Here is a 22951-nt window from a genome sequence, read left to right on the forward strand (position 1 = left end):
AGCCCTGAAGATGGTTTTCCGTGGTTTCCCATTTTCACACTAGGCAAATGCTGGGGCTGTACCTTAATTAAGGCCACGGCCGCTTCCTTCCCACTCCTAGCTCTTTCCTGTCCCATCGTCGCTATAAGACTATCTGTGTCGGTGCAACGTAAAGCAACTAGCAAAAAAAAAAAAAAAAATTAATAATAATAATAATAATAATAATAATAATAATAATAATAATAATAATAATAATAATAATAATAATAATAATAATTGTATGGCCTCAGCTACCATATGCAGACATTTCAAGTTGATGCCATCTGGCTGTCTGCTCGTCAATTTCGACGTTCTGTTTTACTCTAAGCACACTAGATGGAGAAACCCTGTGCAACGCCGAACACCAATAAGTACATTCACGGATTGCCGAAGCCCTGCAGAAGAAAAATTATTCTGTCTTTGAGGAAATACATGAAATCTCAGATGGCAGCAGCACTTGGAGAATCAATATGATTGGCTTCTGAGACAACAAGGGATGGACCGAGAGAACAGACCCACGTGGAAAACCAGCTGAAGTCTACAATGAATCTCTTTTGCTACTAAATTGCTACTAAGTTGATTATTTTAACAGAGCTGTTATTGTATAAAGTGAAATAGAAAGTACTCTCATAGAATTTATTTCTGTATGTTGACAGCACATGAAGCTCCTACCATAAAGAGTGGAAGAGAAAGTGTGAGCTCTTCAGTTGTTCCCTGTAGGGACTGCGATGAATCGTCCGCTAGGGTTAGCACCGTTACTATCTGAGGGTTGGTATCTCTAGTAGTAATATGGTTATGTTCGGTAGTGTTGTTCTGTGAAGGCAAAAGCTGAAGTCTTTTGCATTATTGTTAAGTGAAAGTGAAGAGCGTGTGATTTGGTGATGGTATTCATTTATTAAGTGTAAATATAGTGCTAAGTTTATAAAACTTGCACACATACCGAGGAGGAAAAAATGCCTACTTGCTTTGTTCCAGGCTGTAAGTCTGGCTATAAAACTACGAAAGGTGAACACTTCTTCAAACCCCTAAAAATGAAGCAGAATTTTCAAAATGTGAAAAGGCGATTTCCAGAAAGGACAAAACGGTTTCTGGTAAGTGTTATGTGTGCGATTAACATTTTTCTGATGAATTTATTGTTAAATCAGATTCATTTGCAATACAAGGCAAACAGGTAGAAATTCCTAGAGATAGATTCACAACTAAGTATTTTTTATTTTCCACCTTGTCGATACACAAAATTACTTAAGGCAATTTATTGATTAAAAGTGGTAAATGTTTCGTATATTATCAACATCTTCAGCCACATAACACTGTTTAGATGAAACATTTATATATTGACAAAGTATCAATGTTTTAGAGCAAGGGTCCTTAAAACATTAACTTTTTTTTTTTTTTGCTAGTTGCTTTACAGATAGGTCTTATGGCCTAGGAAAGGCCTAGGAATGGGAAGGAAACGGCCGTGGCCTTAATTAAGGTACAGCCCCAGCATTTGGCTGGTGTGAAAATGGGAAACCACGGAAAACCATCTTCAGGGCTGCCGACAGTGGGGTTCGAACCCACTATCTCCCGGATGCGAGCTCACAGCTGCGCGCTCCTAACTGCACGGCCAACTCACCCGGTAAAATTAACATAAGAAGATTGACAATATATGAATGTTTCATCTAAAAAATGTTATGTGGCTGAAAATATTGATAATATATGAAACATGTATCACTTTTAACCAATAAGTTGACTTAAGCAATATATTGTATTGACAAGGTGGAAAATAAAAAATACTTCGTTGTGAATCTGTTTAAGTGCGGTACGGACCATGAAGCTCATTTTATGTAATTCCTAGAGATAGACGGAAACTGAAAACTGGCACTGTCCCTCATAAATTCCCCAATTGGTACAATATTTCATGAAACAATTAAACAAAAACAGATAAACTCAGAGATTTGAAGACAGTGAACCGACAGAAACGTTCACTAGGGAATTAAATATCCTAATAATATTAAACACTTCTACACCAGCAGGGGTTGTTTATAAAGATTCAATTGGGCATCAAATCTTAATAAAATGGAGAGATAACCTCAGTGGGAAGAATAATACTTTTGCTTCAGAAAGAACTCTTGAATCCCTAAGGCCCGATTGTATAAACAACCGGTCCTAAGAGTAACAATTGAAAGCACTATACAGGTGTCCGAGTATTTAAGGAATAATGGATACCGATATGTGCTCACAGCCAAATTTAATCAAGATCCACTAGAACGGCACTTTGGTATACTAAGCTCATTAACTCATTGCGGCCTGTGGACGGCGTAAGATGTTTAAGCTTGCTCCTATGCGGTGGGCCGTAGACGGCGTAAGACGTTTAATGTTCTGCGCGAAGCAATGCTGTTTATATTCGTCATCTATGCATTCTTACACCTTAGTCAGCGTTACTGGTTGTAGCAGGAAGGTGGTTGACCCTTTTGAGATAACCCTCGCGTTGAGTGGGCTCATGTTTATCTTAGCTGTTTTAGCGGGAATATCTCAGCACTTCCTCGCGCGTCAAGACGGTACTTGAGATTCCAATGCAGTGAGTGTCGTTCTAACCGAGTGTAGTATAATGACTTATAAAACAAAGTTTCTTACGGATATTGTTCACAATTATTATTCTGGTGATGAACTTATTCTAGAAATAGATAGTGAAAGTGAGAGTGACGAGGAAATTCTGATTCCTGAATCCAATAGGCATATAGAGAAAAGTGAAGTGCCAGATACATATCATCCTAGTAATTGTCCACCCGTTCCACCATTTACAGAGAATTCAGGTATAAACGTACAAATAGAAAATAAGCAGGATATTTCGAGTTAGGTGAGTATTTTCATGAATGACGAATTTTATCAGTATGTGTGTAAGCAGACCAATCTATACGCGAGTCAAGTGATAAGTGCGGTGCCCCGGCCTTTTCTCAAATATTCGATCATGCAATTGTGGAAACCGATTAGTCGAAAATCCTGATATAAAAATGTACTGGACCGAAGACGCTGTTTTTCATACTCCGATATTTTCTAATACAATGTTCCGAATACGCTTCCTTCATTTTATCATTTCTTCACTTCGGTGACAGTAATCATTATGCCGAAAATACAGATTGGCTGTATAAAACTAGACGTATATTGAAACACGTGACATCAAATATCACACCCTAAATATTTACTAGAGGTAAGCACAAAGTATCATTTTTCTAATATTTATAGTTGAGGAGTAATTGTAAATTGTATTAAGTGATGCACGTTAAGAGGGCCGGGCATGAAAATGGCTGGTCCAGGCATTCAAGTGTCCCGCTCAGAAGCAGGTACTGAACGTGTTACGTTGTGACAACCACCCTTCAACAATAGATTTTCTGAATTGACACATGTTGCAATCTATTGATATCCCAACCAAACTTGCCCTGCCATCAGGTAGTAATTGTGAGCCCAAATTGGAACTGATAAAGACTTAATTCGTCATTCAAATGAGAACACAGGCTAAGAAGAGAGAAGAGGCAAATAATGCAATAGTAGAAAATGTACAAAATAAAATAAGGCAAGCACTAGACTTCACTGAGAAAATGGATGACCTCTTACCGGACTGGGAGAACAATTTAGGTCTAATTAACAGTGATAGCCACAGTCTTTCAAAGGAGTGTTTTATTTATTATCTAGGAGGATATATAATACGCAAGGTATCCAAGGTCACAAAATGTCATAAATGTGTCAGCCTGCTTCATGGAGAGCCTACAGAACAAATACTTGCCGCAGCCCTCACATTTACTAAGGACTAAAGCAATAAATACAGTACTGACAGCACTTTCCTTACCCATCCTTCAAGAGCAGTTTGTAATGTGTTCGCACAAGTTGAAAGTGTAGTGGAACAAAAACTTTCCTGTGAACATAGTCTACGGGGCGATATATTTTACGAGTGTTTGGACAGTTTGCACAGTATCACTATTAATTTGAAAGAATTAGGATGCTGCGATGATCATGTTGCGGCCATTATTTCTAAACTTGTGTTACACTGTACGAAGTGTCGATTTTATTTTGTAACAAGACGAATGAGAAAGGAACTGAAATCTTCCAAGACCAGAAAGTCTATCCGGAAGCTATCTAAACTATCTGACATCTGACTTCTAGAATGGTAATCAAAAGCATAATATTTTGCATGCAATAATTGCCGTTTATTTGTATGCTGACTTATAAGCTCAAGCTCACTTACTGCTGGAAGAGCAGCCTAGCAGAGGAACCGATGAACTAGGGGAGAGCTCACACTTCTACCTTCATGTGCAATGTGCATGGATACAAAAGGCGCAATACGATGTCTTGTAAAGTATGGATTGTTCCTTGTATCATCTTTTTTTAGATAGGTAGGTTTAACCTCAAACTTATTAATCCTTTAACATGTCAGACTAATATATACAAAGGAATTATACAATTTGGTGGTGTTGATGACAATATTCACTTTGCCATACCTGCCAACTTTTACGGTTCATCCGTAAAATTTACGGAATTTGCAGCATTTTGCGGTTTTACAGATGGACGGTGTCATTTTACGACTTCGCGGACAAAAATTTGAAACAACATTCGATAATCGCTCCACTTCCGTACAATCGATTGTTTGCGTGGGTTAAAACACGCTCGGTCTTGGTTGAAGGCAAGTACATGATAGTCAATAACTCATTCTTTGATATGATTGGTATTTTTAACCCTGTGATGTTTCGATGTTTGTGTCGTTATTGGAACTGAATTTAAAACCGGGGCCCGGGGTAACAGTTCTTCCGTGTGAATCTTAGGTGTCGACAGGCTCTGCTCCGCAAATTCTTTGTTCCGCTCTGTTCGCTTGTTGTGATTTAACCTATATTCTTTGACTACGCGAGTGTTGTTCTTTGTTTACGAACAGTACTTCCAGACATTTAAAGAACCATATTCTATTGATTTTCCGTGCATACTAAAACCTTTAGGTTATCATTGTTTTGTGAAGTGTTCGAGTTTTTGTGTTATAACTTCGTGCTTTGCAGTTTCCTGTATTCATTGGACTACTATAATTACATTTGTTCCAGTGACTGGGTATATCGCTGTTAGCGAAGCCCATTAAGTTGTAAATAATAATAATAATAATAATAATAATAATAATTACATTAGTTCCACGTGTGTGTATGTTTTTTACCATGTGCATATTCTTTGTTCGCGAGGTTAGTGTCGTGTTCATTTAATTGTTTAAGACTTTGCGTGCTTTGACATGTTTTAATGAAGTGTTTGACTGCCTTGAGTGTTTATGTTATAATTTTATGTGACGTTCGGTGGTCCAGGTTCCTTTTGAAGTTTCAGTTTGTTCTCGGACATTTCCATACGCTATATTCCGATTGTAGATTATCATGAATCATATTCTGTTGATTTTACGAGCATATTAAAATGAAGAAAATTTGCCTTTTGCACGGTATGTGGGTGTGATATTAATATCGCACATGGTGGACGCAACGATTTAAGTGATGATGAGTTAGTTATTGGCATTCAGACTTTTAACATAGTGAATGATCTCCAGGATACAGATAAATCCCTTTTCTTTTCATCAGTGAGAAACTACTTTGGTACTGCCTGAGACTACATCATCAACAAGTTTCCACCCAAAGATGATATGTTAAAGCATGCTCAAGTTGCTAGGTTAGACAGAATATAAGATGCACAGTTTTCTTCCATTCATTTCTTTTTTCTTGGAAAGGTTTCCTATCATGTTATGCAAGGAAGAGAATGAAACTACAGATGAGGTGGTGAATGAGTTCAGGTTGATGACACTTTGGTTGCAAATCACAATTCTGCAAGCGATTCCATTTGGGCACAAATATCAAAAATTTGTGGAGCCGATGGACTTCTTAAGTATAACCGAATTTCTAGAGTAATGCTGTATATTCTCACCATACCCCATAGCAATGCAGAATGTGAACCTGATTTCAGCCTTGTGAAGAAAATCAGAACAGAGTTCAGATCATCCATGTCCAATGAATCTCTGGAGTCTATTTCTATTTTGAAGACCATGAGTTCTGGTCCCTGTTATGGCAAAACATGTTCTAAAGACTTTTTGCAGGAAGCTAAAAAGGCCACAACTATGACTTTCAGGTCGAACCAGCGTGTGATTTGCAGTGTGTATTATATTATTTCTTGCCTGTGTTACGTTAAACGAGTTTTATTGTGTAAAGCCTTTTTCAGTTATCGCATATGTGCTTAATTTATCAAGGAAGTACTGTTATGTAGGCCCTATGCTCCAAACTAATATTCACCACGTCTGCTGGTGTTAAACATGGATTTCTTCTTAATTGTTATTTTCCTCTACAGATCATTGCCCAATGATGTAAGTAGATATGATTGCATTGAAGTATCCTGTTTAAAGCATTAATTATTGTATTTTGTAGCCCAGAAGTATTATTATTTTCGTCAAGCCGGGGTCAAGATTGTCAATCTTATGTTAATTTCAAGGAAATTTCCTCTAAAGCATTACTTTGTCAATTTATATATTTTTCATCTAAACGGTGTTATGTGGCTGAAGATGTTGATAATATACGAAACATGTACCACTTTTAACCATTAAATTGCCTTTAGCAATCATTGTATCGACTAGGTGGAAAATAAATAAATACTTAATTGTGAAGCCGGGGTATGTCGAAAATCGTTAGATTTTTTGTCGCGCGTGAGTTTTATTGATAGCCCTTTTCAAAAGTTGGCAGGTATGCTTTGCTATTCACATTTTACAAATTTCTTAGAACAGTATCAAAATATAAGTACTCTTCGATCTATTTATCACTTTCCTCAGAAACAATAATGCAGCCAACCTAAACTCAATCCTAAATTTAATCAAAGGTACTTTTCCAAGACAGTTACACTTTCTCCCGCACCCTTCAGCCCCACCTTAAGCCCTCTTCCTAAGCCATATTTCATTTCAATACAAGAACTTACTGATTTCCATGATTACAATTTTTACAACACCCCATTTATACTTTATTCTTTGTTAAAAACCTCTTAGTATGTATATTCCTTGTATTATTAACTATTACCATAACATCTCATTTCACTTGTTATTCTTTAAAATAACATTTTCTTAGGATTTCGCCACAAATGATCTTTGCTCCAATACGGCTGATGATGACCCCTAGATGGGTCGAAACTAGTACCGTGTAATTTGTAATTTTGTGAATATATTGTAGTATTGAAAAGGTGGAAACGTTTATGTTGTTATTATTATTACTTATATATTACATACAACAATACACTGGCTAGTTTCATAAATTTGTATACACAGTGACATGTCTTATTTAGTTCAATGTCCTGTCTTTACATCTTGTGCTAATCTGTTTTAGTGTATAAAACTATAAAATTGCAATACCTAGGGCCTATTGCTATTACTACCATGTTTTATATTTCAGAAGACTAGACGCCAGTATGTTAACGATGCGAGTACTAAAAAAATTACCTGGCACCCAGGTCTGAGGGATGGCTCCTAGATTTAAAAATATTTGTCATGGCCTGTTCTAAGCTGTTGTGTTCATAGTATTACCATATTTACTAGAGTATTTCTCCCCTCCTTTTACTAATTTTACGAAACATAAATCACGAAGGGAAAATTAAGTGACAATTCTATCTCAGAAAGCAGAAATTCAACAAGGAAATATGGAAATCAATTTCTGAAACTCTACAGCCCGGTGTATGATAACTGTCTCTCTTTCAGCATTACTACCTTTCCAAGACCATCTGTTATTATTATGCGTTACTGGTATTGTATTCCCTACAAAACAAAAAATGTGTTTAATGATATTGCTGTAATGGTACTGCATTTGCTGTAAAATATAACGTACATACCCCAAATCACTTATCGCAGCTATCCGTGTCATCCTATACTGAATGCATATCATCGCACTCATTATATATACTGTATGTCCTCAGCCTACTGTAAGTTTCTGATCTTGAAAACATGGCAACTAACAATTATATCGTATTTCATGGACGAGTCACTTTTACAATAAGGGTTCATTATTTGAACCCTATGACAACAGGAAAAATTACTTGAGTAAAATTTTTAAAATTCCAAAATACTTCACCAGAAAGCTATGGAAAAATATGCAAGGGAGTGAAATACATGAGCAAATGTGGAATTTAACACCCATTTTTAATTATCCATGTCTTGATACAAAGCTTTAATATACTCCGTCCATGAGGGCAGCCTCAATAGTTGAGGGGGTCTGGTATAAAATAAAGCAAAATATTTACTAGTAAATGATGTTCACAGATCTCTATTCATATACTGTTTCAAAATATTTATGAATATAACTCACCTGTAAGGAAATTTCCTTGAACTATCCGTTTGAGAGCTGTGGACATCAGCCGGTAGCCGTCCTTACTAACAGGCTCACAAGCCAAATGTTGGCGATACTGAGGGCTATATACTGCTAGATTGGCACAGGAACGCCAAAACACACACACATTCGCAAGAAGTTGGCGGTAACTCTCTCGTTCCTTGGCGGGCACTTTGTCGCCAGAACTGAACTCTTCTTCACCTGCTTCTATCCTTTGTACTTGAATTTCATTTGTTTCTGCTTTAACATTCATATTCATATCACCTTCAATTGGTGTTGAAGATATAATAGTATTATCATTCATTTCAATTGGATCTTCGGTTGTAAGTTCACCAATATCGGATGGCATTATCAAGTTGCTACGTTTTTTATCGCTAGAATATTTGTCCAAAATGGACAAAATTAACCTTGTGGATGTCCCAACAGCATCTTGCAACATGCATAAGGATGGGAGTTTCTTTAGGCTGTCCAACAGCTTATCATTTACTGGAAGCCCAAGGTACTTCGCATCACATTCTAGTTTCCACATTTCAATGATAGCAGCCATCTCGAGCACTGAGCAACATAACTTAGAGAAAGGAGTTAATGAAATAAGATCTAGAATGTGATTTAATCCGTCTTGAGAAATAAATTGTTCGGCAAATGTGATACTGCCCAGAAGAGACGAAAAAATAGAAAGGCAAGAAAGTACCGTGAACTTGGAGACATCGTCCCCTTGAGATAAAAACTGGATCTTAGCAGCACAAAACGTTGGGTAGAAAACTTTGAAGAGTAGTTCATATTTAACACTTGCTGTGCAACGTGGAGAGACTTTAAGAAGGTGTGAGGTAAGGGAATGACACAGTTTCACATCGGAGGATTGTAAGAGATCATGATACAGCTCAAAACAACTCCAAGAATTCCTCACTCCACCATTTTCTAGTGATGAAATTGAAGTTAGTTTCTCACTGTCACTCTTTGGAGTATTTCTTCCCGACTGAAAGTCTTTTGTAATATTTCTTTTGGGTGCAGTTTCATACCATATTTCTTCAGGGATTGTTAACTTTGCATTATCCGTGTTTTTGTTACAGATGATGCAAGTGATTTTACTGTCTTGAGTTACAACAGCTCCAAGTTCAGAATATATTCTTTTCTCAAGTAATGTAAAAATCTGTGTCCTACAGTGACTTCCACCTCTTTTCAAAACTTCAACCAGTGTAGTCATTAAGTTTCTCGCAGGAAAGCAGCAGCACGTCCCACACATCATCATCACTTTAATGACCCGAGATTCAATATCTACACTACGTGTGTTTAATAAACGGACCAGGATCATGAAAAGTGTGGATATACAGCAAGCCTGGTGAATGTTGGGGCCTACAATGGACGTGCTAAATACAGTACCAAATAAGTCATGATGGTGGTGTGTAGCCAAGCCCACACCATTAATGCACTGTTTGTGCCTCACTCGACGACACTGGTGGGAATGAATTATTTCGCTCCGAACTTTCTTCAGCGCAGCTATCAGCTGACCAACAAGATCAATGACTTTCTTAGCTCTTGATTTCGATACCTTAGGTTCCACATGGGGCATAGAGAGGATGACAGTAACAGTCTTTTCCACTAATCGACCATTGTGACTGTCAGAAAATAACTGAAACAGCTCTAGAAAATCACGAAATTTGTCCACAGTACATCTTTGCAGTAAAAGACAATATATGAAAGTTACAATTCCATACATTGTGCCAAATATAAACTCCTGTATCTTGCATGCTTCTTCTTGAGAAATTGGAATGACAGGTGCATTACTTAATAAACTACCAGCAGATGATGTCTCCTCTTCTTCAGCAACTTTAACAGCTGCAGACATCTTACATATGGCATCTTCTAAAACCTTCAGTGTGACGGGTAGCATGCCATTACGGATAACAGTCATTGTAACATCTGGGTGCATTAATACCTTCTCCAGAGCAGTCAACAATAGCTGAGTCATAGCACATTTTAATTCTGCAACTTCAGTGAATGTAAATGCTTCAGTTGGAGCAGAACCAAACTGTAAAGAACAGAGATTTTCCAGAGCAAAATTAATTGCCTGAACAGTAATCTGATGAGCATTATCAGAAGACACACTCAACTCATTGGCACAAAGACTCTGCAGTAACTGGATGACCAATTGAAAGAATTCATAATTACAAATCTCACTTTTCAATACCGATTGAACACGCTCATCCTTAAAATCATCAGGGAATTTCTTTACTTCTTTCTTCTTGTCACGGCCTTCTCTTTTGAGAGGAGTATAATTGTGACTATCCAGACGTGCTTCATCCTCGCTACGTACAACTGAAGTGAAGTAATCAAAATCCATAGGATCAAGTCGGATCTTAAGAGTACTGGCTTTACCAGGTAGAGTATCGAAATCTTCTCCTGGTTGTTCAGATTCACTCGTAACTTCTCCGTTAGCTCTTCCGCCATCACTATTGACAGAGGCCTTCAATCTTCTGGGACGACTTGTTGAGGAATTACTGAAACTTCTGTTAAATTCAACTCTAGTAGGTGGACAGAGATTTAAGTTATGAGAATGTGACTGGGTACGAAACTTATGTTTCAAAGGAGTCTTAGTTTTGAAGATATCTTCAATGTTCCTAGATTTCTTATTCAAGATATATGGATTCTTGAAGACATTTCTTGATCTATTTGGTGTTTGAAGACAAACTGGGTAGAGAGAGATGAGTAAACTTGCTAGTTCACGTCCACACGACAGGTTCTGGAAAAGAAATAAAAACATGTATGAGTGAACAAATATTCATACACTAATTAAAGTAAAACAGTCAATCCTTGATTTTCCAGGTGCAGATTAACTGGTGTGTGGACTAACTATGGCAATTTTTTTCCTTCCTTGCAATGTATTGTATAAGTTACTAGTAGACTAAGTTTACAGTCTACTCTCCTCTACTCTATTCTCCATGGAAAGTGACATGATACAGCACTGCGTGTATTATACCCAGTTTGCTGTAGAACATCATAGGTACGCAGTGTGAGGTACTGTTAATAAAAATGTGAAAACTGAAGCGTAAAAGAGTTCTTGGTACTGAAAAAACACAGAAAATAATTGAACAATTAGAAAAAGAAAGAACTGTTAAGTAACTACAATATGGAAGTGACAACAGCAGTGGTGGTGAACGGGAGAATGAAACAACGAATAAATAGTTTTACATGAAGCCGCCCTTAATTATCTTGAGGTTGAGCTCAATAGCTGCAGTCGCTTAAGTGCGGCCAGTGTCCAGTATTCGGGAGATAGTGGGTTCGAACCCCACTGTCGGCAGCCCTGAAGATGGTTTTCCATGGTTTCCCATTTTCACACCAGGCAAATGCTGGGTCTGTAACTTAATTAAGGCCATGGCAACTTCCTTCCCTCTCCTAGCCCCTCCCTGTCCCCTCATTGCTGTAAGACCTATCTGTGTCGGTGTGGCGACAAAAAAAAAAAAATATCTAGAGAAGATTTCTGGATTATTTACAACTTGTTAAAAGTTACTGTTACACTGACTCTGTTCTGACATTTGTAAGAAAGAGAAATCTGTCAAACACAGTGTTTAATGGACTATTTCAGCAAGATTTAAAATTCTTTGAAGTGACAAAATTAAACTGTTGGTAGCTCTTTAATATTTTATTTACCGAGCTCGATAGCTGCAGTCGCTTAAGTGCGGCCAGTATCCAGTATTCGGGAGATAGTAGGTTCGAACCCCACTGTCGGCAGCCCTGAAGATAGTTTTCCGTGGTTTCCCATTTTCACACCAGGCAAATGCTGGGGCTGTACCTTAATTAAGACCACGGCTGCTTCCTTCCCAGTCCTAGCCCTTTCCTGTCCCATCGTCGCCATAAGACATATCTGTGTCGGTGCGACGTAAAGCCAATAGCAAAAAAAAAAATTTTTTTTAATCTTTCATAGTGAATGATTCTAGTGCTTTGGGGCATTATCATTCATGCAAGTTTCATAAATTTGTATACACAGTGACATGTCTTATTTAGTTCAATGTCCCTTCTTTACATTTTGTGGTAACCAGTTGTGTAGTGTTTTCTTCTTCATGCTTATGTTTAATTTCGTATTAATCTGTGGGCTGGCAACAACCCATTCAATGGATAATCAAGACTTGTTTGAATAACAATTCATAAAAATTAAACCCTAGCATTCCCTATGCGACACATCTGCATCAGAGATAGAAGTCACAAGAAGCCGAATCATGAGATATTTTCTTATTTTCTGACCATCCTCTGAGATTCATTTATCACAGAACCGAAAGCAACCTCAAGCAGAAAATTTTCTTTCACTTTTTGGTCATTCATGCTACTTTCTTGATAATGCCTGTGAAAGAAAAGAAATACAGTAATATGAGGAACAGTAGGTGTATGCAGAATAGGACAGAGTGTAGAATGGTTGAGACTGTCGTGGTACAGGCATGTGAAAAGAAAGGGGGTGGAGGATGAGTCTCTCAAAGTCTATGCTTGACCTTAATTACAGTTCACAAGGAAAAGAAATGAAAGAGGTGGTATAACAGTTCAGGGGGAACCACGAGAGATAGTAAGAACATTGCAATAACTTGGGAATGTGTATCAGAAGATGCAAGAATGACACAGGAGATAAGCAGTGTAGTTAGTTGTAGGGTTTTACCAGTGCGAAGAGGACTGTTATGGAGTAGGGAAATACCAATGCGATGCAAGAAAATCATGTACAAGAAATTCTTTCTACCAACCTTACCATCCAAGGATGAAACTTGGGTAATGGCCAAACCAGAGAACAGTTAAAACCAGGCATATGCTGGCCAAAACAAGACAGGACTGAGCAAGAAGTACAGTAATACAAGGAACAGTAGGTATATGCGGAAAAGGACAGAGCGTAGAATGGTTGAGACTGTGGTGGTTAAGGCACGTGAAAAGAAAGGGGACGGGGGATGAGTATCTCAAAGTCTATGCTTGAACTGAAGGTTATAGGGAAAAGACCAAGAAGCATATAAGGAAACAATGGAGAGAACAAACTGAACTAATCTAAAGAAGAAAGTGCCAAACGTTTAACATATCTACGATGAATAAACTTCATTGTTTGCCCATACTGAACTAAGATTACAACGTTTTGTTACAAGTTTTTGGGTCCACCTTATTCAATACCTTACAATTTTGTTGTGTAGATGTAATTATAACATATTATGTTTCATTCAGTACTAGTTTCAACGCTACACTGCGTCATAAGGTGAACAGACGTTTTTAGAAAAATTGGCAATCATATAAGTTTATCAACATCAACTTCATCACATTTAAAATCATATTAATAATAATGAACTGTGTTAAAAAGTAAACTGTCTATTTATCCATCCTTATTTTTCAACAAGTCAAAGACTTGTGGGTCTTTTGCAACAAACTAATAAAAACATATGCAAACCAGTTTGCTCAAATATACACTTAAGAAAATGGAAATTGCAACACCATGAAGGCATCAGTCGTTTGTATTGATTTTCAAGATATGGAACGATGCCATATGGGTATGTAAACGATCAAAGTTTCAGACCCATTGGATTGTTGCTACAGTTCTCCCCACGTGATTGGTCATGGAGGAATAAACTCCAGTACAAGGACTCTGGTGTAGCGTAGTTGACTTTCAGTCTGTGCAGTGAAGTGTTCTCTGTCAAACATGCCTCGACAACAGAGAAGAGCACGCTATCGACAACTGTCGCCGTTTGAGAGGGCTCGGATAATTGGGCTGTGTGAGGCTGGATTATCGCTAAGGACTGTCGCTGCACGTGTTGGCCGACAGGCATCTACGGTACAACGTGTATGGCAGCAGTGGTCAAATGAAGGTACCCACACTCGTAGACCTGGCACAGGCCCAGCGCGACAGACAACTGTGAGAGAGGATCGCCGCGTCATTCAGATGGCTTGGATGGAACCCCATGCAACAGCAGCACAAATTCGAGCAGCTGTGGCACCCCACGTTACACAGCAAACAGTTGGTAATCGCCTGCGTGAAGCTGGCTTATGAGTCCGTGTCCCTGCAGAAGGTGTTCCAGTGACCCCACAACAGCGACGTGTAAAGCTGGCCTGGTGTCGAGAAAGATCGACGTGGGTCGACGAATGGCATAGGGTCATCTTTAGTGATGAATCGCGCTTCTGTCTTGCCCGCAGTGATCGCCGGAATCGTGTGCGCCAACGTACCGGGGAGAGGGGCCGCCCAGATCTTATTGTCGAGAGGCACACAGGGCCAACACCAAGCATTATGGTCTGGGGAGTTCTTGGCTTTAATGTGAAATCACAATTAGTGCTTGTTGAGGGCACTACAACTGCTCGACAGTACGTTGATAGGGTACTCAATCCAGTGGTTGTCCCTATGGTGGCGAACATTGCTAATGGGATGTTTCAGCAGGACAATGCCCGGGTTCACACTGCACGCATCTCCAGAGAAGCTCTCCACGACATCACAACCTTAGGCCAGATCCCCGGACCTCAGTCCTATTGAGCATGTGTGGGACATGATGGGTCGACAACTGGCCAACCGTCATCAGCCACCCACAACTCTGGAACAACTGACCCATGCTGTGCAGCAAGCATGGGCCACAATTCCTCAGGAAGCGATCCAGGGCCTTATTGACTCCATGGCTCAACGAATTCATCAATGTATTGCAGCTCGTGGTGGGCACATCCTGTATTGATTGTTGTCCAAACTTGCGGTCAGAGGGACCTGAATGTGTAATCATCGAATCAGAACCAAACACTCGTCCTGCATGTTCAATTGCAGCAATGTAGCACCACTCCTTCTGGGTGTTGCAATTTCCATTTTCTTCAGTGTAGTATATATAAAGTGAATTCAAAGTAGAACAACAGAATAAAAAATGGAAATAGTCTTGAAAACTATTTGTGCTTGATTGATTGGAACTTATTTTTACTACGATACTACGTGATGTTTTACGAAGTGTGATAGGTCTTATGGCGACGATGGGATAGGAAAGGTCCAGGAATGGGAAGGAAGCGGCCATGGCCTTACTTAAGGTCCGGCCCCAGCATTTGCCTGGTGAGAAAATGGGAAACCACGGAAAACCATCTTCAAGGCTGCCGACAGTGGGGTTCGAACCCACTATCTCCCAGATGCAAGCTCACAGCCGCCGCCCCTAACTGCACGGCCAACTTGCCCGGTATTAGAATTTTAATACTCTCCTCTGCCATAATGAAAGGTTAGGAATAAAGATATGAATTGGATCTGACCTTGTAAGATGTATGAAATAGTTGCTGTCATCAAGGAGCCAACTTGACATGACTAAGGGTTGCTACTGCCAACAGTCCACAGGTTGTATGTTCCACAGCGTGGAAGGTTTGACAGGCACAGTTGGTAGCTCTGATTTAGCGGCGTGAGATTGCGCATAAATCAGCCTTGTGGTGATTTCCGTCATAAACTGCACCACGATACATCACACAGTATTATCGTCATAATCCAGTCACTTTAAATGCACTATGTACATTGTCACATAAGAAGGAAAGCTCGAAGATCCGGCCCGGAGGACCAAAATGTTTGACCGAGATTAAACTACTGTATGTTCACGATCTAACCTTACCTCTGGCGGTCGCATATAATAATCACATAATAAAGTACACTTTCGGAGGATCACTTAAATGTCATTAAGAAAATTAGGTTCTGTAAAAAAATAAAGAGCACACAAGTCACTGATTTATTCTGTTAAGCGTGAACTAATTACTGTATGTACTGCCTGTACATATACATTCACAAACGAGGTAAGCATTGAAACTAAAAACACTAGAAATATTATTTACACTTGAAAAGGACGTAACTAAAATTGTGCCAATGATTTGGCTGAACTTAAAAATGTTAGCAGTGTTGTGCAATTATATAATTTCATGATCTGTTGTATCAACATGTTACTCGCGGCATGTCTCTCGCCCTTCTCACTCGCGCCTCCCGCTAGTCCCTGGCGCCAGAAAAACTGTCCCGCCAGCGAGGTGCTGCACTCTATCCACAACTTCATCAACAAATACATGATTTTAATGAAATATTACAATACTGTAAATTTAAAAACACAAAGAAATGATATAATTACTTAGTTATAATTGTTAATGCAATATGTGCAGTAACAGTGATCAAAGCAATAAATTCCCTCAAGAACTACAAAGCAGGAGAATCAACTGGTAGCAGAACTATGGAAGAATGCAAATAAACAAACCCTTCAAAATTTACAAAAACGTATCATAGCCATCTGAAATACTGAAGAAATGCCTGAGGAATGGACTAGAGCAATAACCCAGCCACTGCACAAAAACAGTATTAGATCAGATCCCAGTAATTATCAGGGTATATCTCTGCTTCATGTTACTTATAAGATTTTATCTAAAATTATATATTGTATACAAGAACTCAGGAACAACTTTACCAGGAACTGGGAGAATATCAGGGAGGATTTCGACCAGGACGAAGCTGTCCCAATCAAATCATCAGTTTTAAGTGGATCATGAAACACCATAGAGTTCGGAACAAGAGATTAATCACCACTTTTGTTGATTTCAAAAAAGCTTATGAAAGTATTCATTGTGAGTCACTACTGAAAGTCCTTAAAGAATTTGGTTTACACCAAAAAGTTATCAATCTTATTGGAATCACTCTTAATACTACTAAGTCGAAAGTCAACTTTAAAAGGTGAATTGTCTGAGCCATTTGAAACCCACACTGGACTTTGACAGGGAGATGGACTCTTGTCATTATTGCTTAACTGTGCCCTGGAGAAAGTCGTGCAAGAATGGGTAAAGAAATGTCATTCAAACATTCAGATCGGCAGAAATATTAAACTTAATTGCCTAGCATTCGCAGACGATCTTCCATTGCTAGCAAGTAGTGTGGAAGAAGCTAAATTTCAAATTGAAGAATTCGAGTTGCTGCAAAAATCGGACTAAAAATCTTGTTTGAAAAGACTGAAATGATGCCAACCTTCTAAATTGAAACACCAGCCATTCACCTAGACAATGGCAAACAAATTAAGATTCTGAATAAGTTAAAATATCTTGGGGAAATTATAACCTGGAACACAAAAGAGAAAACATGGATCAACAGCAGAACATCTAAACTGAAAACAGCACAGCGAATCACCTGGCCAACTTAAAAAAAGAGTCTCTCTCTCTCTCCATGAATGCTAAATTTGAACATTACAATACAGTTGTAAAACCCAAAGCAACTTATGCTAGTGAAACACTCTTCAAGTAGAACACTAAATCAAATTGATAAATTGGAGAAAGTAGATAGAAGAATCAAGAAGAATCATCAGGACAACCATCAATAAGAAACACCAAGTGAATGGCCAATGAAGATTATTACCTAACAAAGTGGTACACCATGAAAGCGAATCAATAATAGATACAATGCGGAGGAGAATTGCTTTCTTTTTGTCATGTATTCAAACTGCCAGAAACCCGACTAGTGAAGCAGTTATTTAGTAACTTCTGGAAAAATAAAACAAAAAACACTAGGTTCACAGAGATCACGAATGATTTAGAAGAATTAAATTTATCAATGCTCCAAATTGAAGGCATAGAAGAGAAGCGGATGCTAAAGAAAAAAACACTTACGATTCAAACTCTAACAGCTGAACCAAGTAAGTATACCAATCAAAGGACAGCCAGGTCTGATAGGATGAAGAAGTTTTGAGAGCAGAAGAAGAAGCTGAAAAGCTGACTTTATTTAATACTATTAGACTTTAATGTATATAACTGACTAAAATGCTCCACATAAATAATGTTTTTAAAAAAGAAGAAGAAGAATCACCACCACCATCACCATGTCATATCAGCCAAACACAAAATTTAGGCAAGCTTTCATAGAGTGGAAAATTAAATTCACCAGGTATGTACGTTCAGTCCTCAGCCCAAAGGCTGGTTGGATCCTCAACAGCTCCACCACAATTCAGAGTAACAATTGTTTATTTTTGGTCTTAAGATATGCAATCTGCAGTATAGGACCTGACAAACTGTTAATACAGTAAAACTCCTCTTTTACGTTCCCAGAATTTATGTTTCCTTTGCCACACTATAAACTTTTCAATAGAATCCAAACATCCAGACACAAGTTACTTTGAAGACAAAAGGAAATAACATTTCATACAAGAATAATCAGAGAAGGACCAGGAGCAGCTGGAGGAGAATAGCATTTCCCCTCAGTTATTGAATGGAAGTAGTAAGAGTTGACGCACCTCTTTTTCTTAAGCATAACTTTTATAATTCAGATTTTGTAGTCAGACCTCACCAACACCTCAAGTAGCTGAACTCTGTCAAGAGGTAGAATATTATCGGTTGACACCTAATGGATACATCAGAGATCTTTTTCAGCACATTAAACAGGATAATAGGCTACACAATGTATGAAATTTTCTGGTTTCAAAAATCCACAATTCTTAAATGAAATTAATTCATACCATCAAAATAGAGAGAATGGAAATAAGGAGTATTATTTACCTGTACTCCAAGACAATGAAGAGCTGCAAGGCAGCGCCAACCTCGACCACGCAACAGGTGATGACGAAGAGGTGTTAAGTCCTCACCATCTCCTGGTTGAGAGCAGATCTGATGCACATCAGCAAGTAGTTCACACCCGATCAATGTGGCCACGCCACCCACCAAACTAGGGCAAAAAATTATAATAATTTACACTACTTGCTACAGTCAGTGGGAACACAATACCTGAAATATCAGACCTCAAGTTTATTTTTGGTCTTAAGATACGCAATCCACATTATAGGACCTGACAAATTGTAAATACAGTAAAACACCTCTTTCACGTTCCTGGAATTTATGTTTTCCTGCTATTTACACCATTTTCCTTCACTTCCTTCAATTTTCATGTGCTCATAACGTAATTTTTACCCACTACTTACATACGTGTCAATTCAAATTTCACATGATTCATGACAATTTTAAGAACTGGTGTGAGTAGGTGTGGACTGTAAAAGTATAAATTTCTGCACGTCAACACTGCTTCAGGGGTTAAGAGATTATCTCAGTTACTCAACGGGCAGGGGATGGATGCAACAGTTGACTACCACTGGATTGGTTTCGGAAACAAATGAACACTGAGTGCGCGCTACTTTACTGTGGTAACAAATTAAGCTGACCAGGATGACGCTCTCGCCTCATGATAGACACTTTTGTTGTCTCACTGTTGTGTAAACCTTCATACATCGTCCTGGATGATAGTCTTCGATCAGTCCATGGAAAGAAATTTGTGTATTTCGTACCCTGAAATACTGTGCAAAGTTATTTCAAGTATGGAGAACTGACAAAATGATGTGCATTTTGGAGAAAGTAGATTCATTAAAAGGAACTTGTATTCTGCATGCTAAGAAACCCGGCATCTCCATATCGACAAAAAACACTATAGTGAATGACAGACAAACACAATCCCAGCGAAGAGCTTCCAAGTGCGATCCACATGCGAAGAAGAGAAAATATGTCAAATATCCTAAATATGATGAGCCAGAAGAAATTATTTTCTTCAGCACGAGCGGCAAATGTTCTCTTCAGTGGTGTAATGCTGAGAGAAAAGGCTCTCAAAATGACAAACAAGCTGGGGATTGAATACTGCACAGCATCAAACGATTCAATAGACCAATTTAGAAAGGGTACAATATTGTGAACAAGGATATATCACGGGAACAGTGTAAGCGAAGAGACTGTTCAGACCTGGAAAGAACTTAGGCTTCAGTAGTTGCTGAAAGCTTATGAACTATGCAACATTTACCATGTGGATGTGGATGTTCTACAGCCTCCTGCCAAACCAAATTTTCACTTAAAAAAGGAAAAGCCTGTCACAGCGGCAAGCACAGTAAAAATGCAGCTCACTGTCATGCTGGGAGTGAAAGCGGATGGTTACGTGATTGTGTTATTTTCAATGGATTGTGTTGGTTCTGGATGTTATTTTCAATACAGATAGGGCTAATTTGGTTCAGTAAAACATTTATGTTATTTTCAAGAAAATAAATTTGAAGGCCAGCCAGACTATTGGGTTGGAATCAATTTGATCTGCATTATTGTAAATCCACAATAATTCAAAAGTGTTTGTGTTAAGTGGAACAACAGGTTTACTGAATTGGCTGACATTATTTTTACATGAAGTGAATTTTAAGGATAGAAGAAACTTTTAATTTCATCATCATCATTTTACATAGAACTGTACTAAATCACATTAAAGCTAGCGATTTCTTCATCGAATGTTAATTCAACATATACTCTTTAAATAAATACCATATATCATATGAGTGTAAATTTTATCCATGTTTTGTGAATTTTAGTTTTTTAAATGCTATTTGTTCGTGTCGTCAACCTAGAAAAATCTTTTGCCCCTACTTGCACCATATGTTAAGAACCTGCGTGTATTTGGAAACTGCGGAACTGTAAATGTTGAATGTAAGCAAAGAAATGTTAAGGACGACACAAACACCCAGGCCAGGGATATTAATCATTTACAATAATTAAAAACCCGACCAGGCCAGAAATCGAACCCGGGGCCGCTGGGTGACAGGCAGACACGTTGCCCCCTACACTGCGGGGCCGGACTTTATAGTATATTAGTTTTGGATTAATTCTAGACAGCTGAAGATGGCCTAATGCGGCCGAAACATGTAGGTCCTAAAGTAATTTTAATAAGATGCTTTTACAACTTTGATTTGTAAATAAACTTATAAGTATTGACTAGGTGGACCTATACACTAATTTTTTAATTTATATAATATATATAAAAATAAATGTTATCATATCTGATTCATTAGTATTATTATTAAAATTACAGCAATATGTTAATGGCCAATGAAAGTTAGCCTCAAATAACATAGTTTATAAGGAAATCGAACCAGTATTGGACACAATTAGAAAGAAGTACATCTTATTTACTGGACATCTTATCAGAACACCAGAAACTAGAATTAGTAGAAAAATTATGGAATAGCAATACCAGGATTAAATGGATCATAGAAATTAAGGATGATATTAATGAACTCCAAATTACACTAAATGATCTCAAGAACAAAACATACAAAATTAGGATTCTCAACGACTCACATGTGAGACAACAAACTAAAATTAATCCCTTGCACAAGAAAGGAGACTTGACTGACATCAATAATTATCGAGGAATCTCATTGGTACCCGTCACATACAAAATTTTCTCTAAAGCCTTATTAAATAGAGCCGAACCTCAACTAGACCCACAATTAGGAGAGTACCAGGCAGGATTTAGAAAAGGACGCTCTTGTACAGAACAGATACTCAATCCGCAATCAGTAATACATCAAGCAAAAATGGCCGGTAAGAAATATGTTGTCATTTTCGTCGACTTTACAAAGGCGTATGACTCAGTAGACAGACCTACTCTTATGAAGATTTTGGAGGAACTAGGACTTGATGAGAAGGCCCATAACCTAATCAAACAGACTTTAAGCAACACCAGGTCACGAGTAAAGTTCAGAGGAGTCATATCAGAAAGTTTTGAAATTAAATCAGGAGTGAGACAGGGAGATGGTCTGTCCCCTCTCCTCTTTAACTGTGCCTTGGAGAAAGTAATAAGAGAGTGGCGAAAGGAGTTAGCTAGAATGGAGATTCTAAGTGGCATTTATTTGGGACATAAGCGCCATGAGCTCAATGTTGACTGTCTGGCGTATGCCGATGATCTGGCCCTGATATCTAATTCAATAGAAACTTCAGTGAAACAACTAAATGTTCTCAGACAACAAGCAGCAAAGGTTGGGCTACATGTGTCTCTCGAAAAAACACAATTCATCACGAACATTGGTGAATCTCCTTGTACGTTGCATCTGGAACAAGGAGAGATCAGGAAAACCAACAGGTTTAAGTACTTGGAAGAATGGTTGGAATCCAATCTCTCTGAAGGAACAGCTTTGTCAACTCGAGTTAACAGGCTTGAAATGGCTTACCAACTGACGAAGAATACGTATAATAAAAAGCGTCTCTCTCGTAATACTAAGGTGAAGCACTACCAGACAGTCATCCGCCCTGAAGCTTTATATGCTTCAGAATGTTTAACATTCAACAGGAAGGGACTCATGGAAAAACTTGAAATCCAGGAAAGAAAGATAATGAGGAAGATACTGGGGCCAGTCAAGGAAGGGGACAGTTATAAAAGATGGCCTAACCAAGAGATCTACAAGTACTGTGAAAGAGTAACGAATGTAGCAAGGAAGAGACGCCTAGCATTCTATGGGCACGTCTACAGGATGCATCCTACCAGGTTGACCAACCGGATTCTCAGCTACTGGCAAAATAGGAAGACCAAGTCACCATGGTTGATGGAAGTGAATAAAGATCTACAGGAACTGGGAATAACAGAAGGAATCTTAAAGGATCGTACAGCACTCAGGAAGATGCTTAAACATAAGAAGTTCCAGGACAGATTACCAACAAAGAAGACTGGCACCCTTTGGACAAAGGAGAGGAAGGAGCAACACAGCCTGAGGATGCGCAACTACTGGGCAAACATCAAAGCCCATTCCAAAATGCAATAGTTGAATGTCGTGGTCCTTAGCTGGCCTATACGAAACAAGAAGAAGAAAAGGACAAAAGGTACC

General features: G+C 38.4%; 1 protein-coding gene across 1 annotated transcript in view; it reads right to left on the minus strand.

The window, feature by feature from the left end:
* mv (lysosomal-trafficking regulator mauve) overlaps positions 1–22951 on the minus strand; it is a 546555-nt gene that overhangs the window by 513604 nt on the left and 10000 nt on the right. The window contains exons 3-4 of the mRNA XM_068229176.1: positions 18831–18996; positions 8343–11103 (exon numbers count right to left, since the gene is read on the minus strand). Coding sequence (XP_068085277.1) covers positions 8343–11103; positions 18831–18996 — 2927 coding nt within the window. The remainder of the gene's footprint in view (positions 1–8342; positions 11104–18830; positions 18997–22951) is intronic.

Source organism: Anabrus simplex, chromosome 9 (assembly GCF_040414725.1).
Source record: "Anabrus simplex isolate iqAnaSimp1 chromosome 9, ASM4041472v1, whole genome shotgun sequence".
In the NCBI taxonomy this organism is placed as follows: Eukaryota; Metazoa; Arthropoda; class Insecta; order Orthoptera; family Tettigoniidae; genus Anabrus; species Anabrus simplex.